The 8,298-nt window shown below is 37.0% G+C and overlaps 1 protein-coding gene across 2 annotated transcripts in view; it reads left to right on the top strand.

Annotated features, from left to right (window-relative positions):
* The window catches only part of FAF1 (Fas associated factor 1), a 435,975-nt gene that overhangs the window by 133,700 nt on the left and 293,977 nt on the right, over positions 1 to 8,298 (top strand). For both annotated transcript variants that reach the window (XM_003799928.3, XM_023519165.1), the window contains exon 4: positions 2,840 to 3,042. In XM_003799928.3, coding sequence (XP_003799976.1) covers positions 2,840 to 3,042 — 203 coding nt within the window. The remainder of the gene's footprint in view (positions 1 to 2,839; positions 3,043 to 8,298) is intronic.

Here is an 8,298-nt window from a genome sequence, read left to right on the forward strand (position 1 = left end):
ATATATATATATTTTTTTTTTTTTTTTTTAAGAGATGAGGTCTTATTTAAGCTCTTGGGCTCAAGCTGTCCTCCCAGCTCAGCCTCCTGAGTAGCTAGGACTACAGATATGTACTACCACACCTGGCTAATTTTTGTTTTTATTATTTTTTGTTGAATTAGAAAAACATTTTACTGAAGAACAAAGCAGGCACAAAAGAGTATACATTATATGATTTCATGACATGACAGATCTAAATTACAGTGGTGAAAATCATCAGTGATTGTCTAGGATGGAGTTGTTCATGTTACAAGCTATCTTATTTATTTATGTATGTATTTGTTTATTTTTATTTCAGGTTAACATGAGGGTTTAAATCATTAGGTTACAATGTTTGCATTTTGTTAGGTACGGTCCCGTTGTAGTTGTGCCTCTCACCCAAGAAGTGTGCGATATACCCTTACATTGTTCCCATTAGGTGGTAACACACTAATCACTTGCCCTCTTCCCCTCATTCTCTCTCCTCCCCTCCCCACTTGAGTTAAATTGAGTTTTTTTTGAGTGTTAATTTTTAAATTTTTTTGGTAGAGATGGGGTCTCCCTGTGTTGCCCTGGCTATTCGCCAACTGCTGGCCTCAAGCCTACCATCTTGGCCTCCCAAAGTGCTAGGGTTACAGATGTCAGCCAGTACACCCAGACACTAATAATAATTTAATAATCATGATGCCAGTGCATGGCATGGATCATCAGTATTCATTTTCCATTGGCAAGGACTAACCGTGAATTGAAGGTTAAGGACATAATTAAGCCAATTTCTAAGTCCTACCTTTGAAAGTATGTTTTCTGGGACTCCTTTACAGCATTCAGTCAAGGAAGATGAAACCATCTTAGATATTTCAACAAAAGGAATTAATTGTAGGATTGGTTACACAGCTGTGGAAAATTAAAAGAGCAAAAAGGGATAGTAACCTGTACATAATAACTGCTGGAGGAAGCTACTACTCTTGGGTTTATGGAACAAAGTGGTTTAGTAGAACTATTAAGCTCAGAGGGAGTCCCACGAAGCTGGGGGTCAGATTTCTTTGCATGCACATTGTCCAGCTGCTGTTGGTATCTGAGGGTATGTCAAGAAGGTAGTTATAAGAATGCCGAAGAACCAAAGCAGAGGAACTACCTACAGGGTGACAGGGATTGAAATGCATGCAAGTAGGAAGAAGAAAATCTTCCTTTCCCTCTTTTAACTACTAGACCCCATGTAGTATTTTCTACATGGGGCAGAATCTAAGAGAAAACCATTTAGCAAAGGAAAATACAGTTTTGCAGAATCCTGGCCCTTGCATCACAGAATAATACAGAGGGGGGGATTTAGAGTCAAGAAATAGTGACCAGCTTACTAATATTAGCTGTTTTTCTTAGGTTCTGAGAAATTGTGACAAAGTTTAGACATGTGCATTGTTTTGCCCAAATTCTATTCATGGATATTTAGGCACTCACTTTAGATTTCAATAATGACACTTTTCTTTCTTTGCTTTGGACTTTTTCTCTGTTCCAATGTTTTCCTTACAGGATTATTTTCTTTAAAAGTTAAGGAAAGGATATATTTTGTCTTTGGATCAGTGACTACTAAAGCATCTTAACTTTAGTGATACATGAACTAGTTGCTTTCGAACATTTTTGATTATGACTTAAAATGAAAAGTACAGGTGTTGTAAAGTTCGTGGGCAATTTAAAATACTTGTCTACATATGAGACTGCAATAATACTTAGCCCTAACTATTAAGTGACACAATACTGATAATTTCTATTTTGTTGTGTTCTAATCTTTAAAAGACTGATCACAAATCACTCAACCAGCTACTGTAGGAACTCAATAGCTGACCACTTCCTTACATTGACCACCTCAAGTTGACCTAATTTTCTTAGACCAGACATAGACAAGGAATTAGAGGCTGGAGTAAACTATGATCACTTTACTGCACTTTAGCTGAGGCAACTTAGACCTGTGTAAAAAAGCCAAAAACCAAAACAACAAACCGAAACCACATACATCCACACACAAACACACCCAAAAATTAGCTAAGAAAATGGAAGTGGGGATGGCTTGAGGAGAAAAATAATAGTTTTAGAGAAAATTGCCTGTGTTCCCCCATACAATAGAAAGGATCAAGTAAAAGAAGAAATGAAAACCCATGTGCCTATTAGCATAAAGAGATAGAGAATCGAGGAGAGAAGGAAAAATCAGAGGTACTGGAAAGGAAAATGATAATCCCTAGGGAAGAAGGGAAGAGGGAGAGAGAGATGGAGAGAGTGCAAGAATGAACGCACATTTGCAGATTGTATTTGGATTTGATGTTAAGAAGAAAAGGGAAATTTCTCTTGATGGCTTTTGTTTTCTCAGCAAAGTAGGAAAACAATTGTCTTTGAAGACTATAAAGAGTCAGGGAGAATTGAGGTTCAAGAACAGTGAAGTTTCAAAATAGTCTTTTTGGAAAGTAGGGTTCAAGAGTAAAATAATGGTTCATTGATTAAGACTAAGTGAAGGAAAAAGTATTGTTAATTTACAGAGTTTAAAATGACGTTTTACCAGCATCGTAATAATACAAGGCAATAACCTAAATAAATGCTAAATGGTATGATATTGCCAATAAACATAGAAAGGCAAGGATGAAAGGGAGAGTAATGTGATCTTCAGTCTCTGGGAAAGATTTTTGTGGAGGGAGTAGAACTGGAATTTGGCCTTGATCTATGGGTAGGTAAATTTGATTAGAAGAACAGTACAAGCCAAGTATGAGAACGGTCCCTGGTGGTATTTTATAATGATTTGGTTGATGATAATGCTTTTTTTATATCAACATTTTAGTGAATATGGAGGAGAGACCGTAACAGGACCTGCATTTAATCCAGCAAATCATCCAGCTCCAGCTTCTACTCCGTCATCTTCTGCGTTTCGACCTGTAATGCCATCTAGGCAGATTGTAGAAAGGCAGCCTCGGATGCTGGACTTCAGGGTTGAGTACAGAGACAGAAATGTTGATGTGGTACTTGAAGACAGCTGTACTGTTGGTAAGATTTTTTCCTACCATAAAGCCTTCATAAATAATTTATTAGGTAAACGTTTGGTTTATATTCTTCTGAGTACTAACAATAAGGGGGAATAAAGCAAATTGAAACTCATAATTTTTTTAAAATTGATTTTTGTGCTCTATTTTTACTATGTTAAAATAGAGGTAAGCTGGGTGGTGCCTGTGGCTCAGTGACTAGGGCGCCAGCCCCATATACCGAGGGTGGCAGGTTAGAACCCGGCCCTGGCCAAACTGCAAAAAAAAAAAAAAAAGAGGTAAGTTTGAGAATAATTTTTTCTATTGTGCATCTGAAATGGTATATGATGCTGTTTTAAGGCTGATGCAAATCAAATACCTAGGAATGTCCAAAAAATACCCTAATTAAGTATATTGCATAATCACACTTTACAACTGAAGCTCACTCATTGCTCATATTATGTTAGTTTTGTGTTGCTTTATCAAAATACTCGAGACTAGGTAATTTATAAACGACATAAATTTATTTTCTTAACATTTCTGGAGGCTGGAAAGTCCAAGATTAAAGTGCTAGCAGGTTCACTGTCTAGAGAGGGCTGTTCTCTGCTTCCAGGATGGCACCTTGATGCTGTATCCTTCTGAGGGAGTGAAGGACACTGTGTCCTCACGTGGCAGAAGTCTAAAGGGTAAAGGAGACAAAACTCCCTCTGTAAAGTCTTTTTATAAGAGCACCTAATCCCATTCATGAGGGCAGAACCTGCATGGTCCGATCACTTCTTAAAGCCCTGGCATCTTAATGTTATTACATTGGCAATACCTGAATTATGAAGGAAACACATTCAAACTATAATACTATGGTTAGTGAGAAGTCAGATATTTCCATCACTTTTTTTCTGCCAGTTGAAAAAAATACTGTCATATCCAAGGAAACTTGAAGAATATACCTGTCATTCCTAGACAGACTTTAGCAAGTTGCTGTAGTTTAACTATGTTGAACTCATATTTGATTCAGTTTATTTGATTCTACTTTCATTGTAGAACTGTACTAATTCCTATTTTAATGTAGTTTTGCCTTCTAAATTCCAGATATTTTTGAAATTTTCCCTTTGTTCCTTTGGGGGAGATCCTTTCCTAATTTTACTTTTTATTAATTGAGCCTTAAAAAGCAAGTTATCATATCACTAAGCACTAATCATAGTATTCCCTTTCTTAAAACCATTTAAAAGCTTTTCATTTGATTTTACAGTACAATTCACTTTAACATGACTTGTAAGTCCCCACTTGATCAAGCCACTCGTGCTTGCATTTCCAGTTTCATATATTACCACTCTTCTCCTTGTTCCCTGTACCTATGTCACATTCCAGTTCACTGAGTTGCTAGCCCACTGTACTTGTGGTCTTCCTTCTTCTTCTGCTCGAGTTCTTCACCTAGAGCATTCATTTCTCTCTCCATTTCCATGCCCATTCTTGTTTTTCATATTATAAAAAATTGTGGTAAAACACAAAACATGAAATTTATACTCTTAATAAAATTCTAAGGATATAGTATAGGATTATTAATTATATGCATTTTTTATCTAAATAACGGGAACTCCGTACCCATTAAATAGCAACTCTTCATTTTCCTCTCTTGGCAACCACTTTTCTGCTTTTTCTTAAAAGCTGATAGGAGGGAAATGCCTTCTTCTATCTAAAATAGATCATGTATAGATGTTCTATAGCTTTTCTCTTATACTTGAAGACATTTCCCTATTTTTTACTTTCTCACATTGAATAATTTAGTTCTATTAATTGTTCCCCAGAAGCTTATTTTTTATTTCTTTATTCATCGTTGTAACTTTATGTTGCTTTGGGTGTGGGTGATAAATAGGTGGTCATTTTATGCTATACTTTTACTTATGCAAGTGTTTTTCCTTAAAATGTTAGGTGCACATTACCCTCATGGTTATTTTTGTTAATAACAGATATCTTGAGGTCAGGAGTTTGAGACCAGCCTGAGCAAGAGTTCTTTCTCTATTAGAAATAGGAAAAATTTGCTGAGTATGGTTGCCCACACCTGTAGTCCCAGCTACTTGAGAGGCTGAGGCAAGAGAATTGTTTGAGTCTAGAGATGGTAGTTGCAGTGATCCTTGGTTATTCACTGCACTCTGGCCCAGGTGACAGAGCAAGACTCTATCTTTAAAAAAACAAAAACAGACAAATAAAAAACAATCCAAAAATCTCTGGGTGGCTGAGGCCGGTAGATTGCCTGAGCACAAGAGTTTAAGACTAGCCTGAGCAAGAGCGAGACCCCGTCTCTAAAAATTAGCCAGGTGTTGTGGTGGGCACCTGTAGTCCTAGTTACTTGGACAAGGCTGAGTCAAGAGGATCACTTGAGCCCAAGAGTTTGTGGTTACTGTGAGCTGTGATGCCATAGCACTCTATCAAGGGTGACAAAGTGAGACTCTGTCTCATAAAAAGGGAAAGTGTGTACTTGGACATTTTTAGTTTGATTTCATGAATCATAATCCTTACATATTAATAGATAGTATTTATGGAGGGCATACAGACCCAATTCATTTTATGGTACTTTATTATTCCTTGAAGATTTTTTGTTTCAAGGAAAACCTCCCAATTTGAAGGTTTATGACAACACTATATCTAACAAGTATGTTGGTACCATTTTTCCAATAGCATATGCTCACTTACTCTGTGTCATATTTTTGAAATTTTTACAGTATTTCAAATTTTTTGATATTATTATATCTGTTGTGGTAATCAATGATCAATGATCTTTGATGTTATTTGTTTTGGGGTGCCACAGATCATTCCTGCATATAATGGCAAATTTAATTGATAAAGGTTGTGTGTGTTCTGACTGATTGACCAATTGGCCATTTCCCTGTCTCTATCCTGCTCCATGGGCCTCTCGGTTACTGAGATACAATGTTGAAATTTGACAAGTCAGTCACTCTACAGGAGCCTCTAGGTGTCCAAGTGAAAAGAAGAATCACATGTCTCTCACTTTTAGCCAAAAGCTAGAATTGATTAAACATAGTGAGGAAGACACGTCGAAGCCAAGTTGGGCCAAACTGTCCTTTGTGCCGGTTAGCCAAGTTGCACATGCAAAGGAAAAGCTCTTGAAGGAAATTAAAAGTACAACTCCAGTGAATACACAATGGAGAAAATGATAGGAAAGCAAACCTACTTTGTTACCGATATGAAGAAAGATTTAGTAGTCTAAATCAAAGATCACACCAGTTGCAACATTCCCTTAAGCCAAAGCCTTATCTTGAGCAAAGCCCTCTCTTGTACTTTGTGAAGGCTGAGAGAGATGAGGAAGGTGCAGAAGAAAAGTTGGAAGCTAGCAGAGGCTCTTTCAGGAATTTTAAGGAAATAAGTCTCTTCCCTAATATTAAGTATAAGGTAAAGCAGCAAGTGCTAATGTAGAAACTACAGCAAATTATCCAGAAGATCTAGCTGCAGGTATTGATGAAGGTGGCTACATTAAAGAACAGATTTTCAATGTAGACAAAACAGTTCTATTAGAAGAAGAAGATGTCATCTGGGACTTCCATAGCTAGAGAGGAGAAGTCAATGCCTGACTTCACAGCTTCAAAGGACAGGCTGATTCTCTTGTTAGGGGTTAATAAAGCTGATGACTTGAAGTTGAAGCTGGTGTACATCCACCATTCCAAAAATCCTAAGACCATTATGAATTATGCTAAATCTACTCTGCATGTGCTCTATAAATGGAACAAGAAAGCCTGAGTCACAGCATGCCTGTTCATAGCATGGTTTGCTGAGTATTTTAAGTCACTGTTGAGAATTACTACTGTGAGAAAAGAAGATTCCTTTCACTTTCAAGATATTACTGCTCTTTGTCACCCAAGAGCTCTGATGGAGATATACAAAAAGATGAATATTGTTTCTGTGCCTGTTGACACAGTATGCATTTTGCAGCCCATATGTCAAGGCGTAGTTTCAACTTTCAAGTCTTCTTGTTTAAGAAATACATTTCATAAGGCTGTAGGTGCTATCTGATATTGACAGATCTGGGCAACATAAATTGAAAACCTTTTGGAAAGGATTCACCATTCTAGCTGCCATTAAGAACTCATGATTCAAGGAAGGAGCGAAAATACCAACATTAAGAGGAGTTTGGAGCAAGATGAATCCAACCCTCATGGATGACTTTGAGGGTTTCAGCACTTCAGTGGGGAAAGTAATTGCAGGTGAGTGGAAATAGCAAGAAAATTAGATTTAGAAGTAGAGCCTGAAGATGTGACTTAATTGCTGCAATCTTATGATAAAACTTGAACAGATGCAGAGTTGCTTCTTATAGATGAGCAAAGTAAGTAGTTTCTTGAGATGGCATCTACTCCTGGTGAAGATTCAGTGAACAAGTTGAAATGACAAATAATTTAGAATATGACATATACTTAGTTCATAAAGCAGTAGCAGGGTTTCAGAGGATTGACTTGAATTTTGAAATTAGTTCTACTATGGGTAAAATGCTGTCATTAACAGCTTCACATGCTACGGAGTAGTCTTTCCTAAAAGGAAGAATGAACTGATGCTATAAAACTAAAAGTAAGACAAAAATTGTTAACACATTGTTAACCAGTCATGAGTAAACCTGTGTTTTCATGCCTAAACATTATTAACAGATCACGAGTTAACTCATATGTTTGCACTTGCATTAGTTATTGCATTTTTAAAAAATATAAGGTAATGGGGCCGCTCCTGTGGCTCAAAGGAGTAGGGTGTCGGCCTCATATGCCGGAGGTGGTGGGTTCAAACCCAGCCCCGGCCAAAAACTGCCAAAAAAAAAAAGAAAAAAGGTAATGTAGAATATTGTAAAAGCTTTATTGGTAGTGTTCAGTTGTGTTTCCATTATTACAAAAAAATACCTTTTTTTAGTTTAAGGGTTTTATGACAATTTTTGTATTGCAAAAATTTCAACCACGATGGTGAAGAATTTTTCAGTGAATTATATGCACATGCTATATCTGATTGAGTGATTTTGAAAAATTTTGTAGTGATTTGAAGAATAGTAGTTTATCAGAAGACAGTTATAAAGCTGATATTAGACCACCAAAATGGCTAAAAAGAAATAGAATAATAATGGCTCGGCGCCTGTGGCTGAAGCGGCTAAGGCGCCAGCCACATACACCTAAGGTGGCAGGTTCGAATCCCCAGCCTGGGCCCCCCAGACAATACACAAACACCCTACCACCTCTGACAGAAATTCACACTCCAACCCTATACAATACACACATCAATGATAGAAAGAAAATCC

The sequence above is a fragment of the Otolemur garnettii genome, unplaced genomic scaffold (assembly GCF_000181295.1).
Source record: "Otolemur garnettii isolate 467f Iridium unplaced genomic scaffold, OtoGar3 scaffold00159, whole genome shotgun sequence".
Taxonomy (NCBI): domain Eukaryota; kingdom Metazoa; phylum Chordata; class Mammalia; order Primates; family Galagidae; genus Otolemur; species Otolemur garnettii.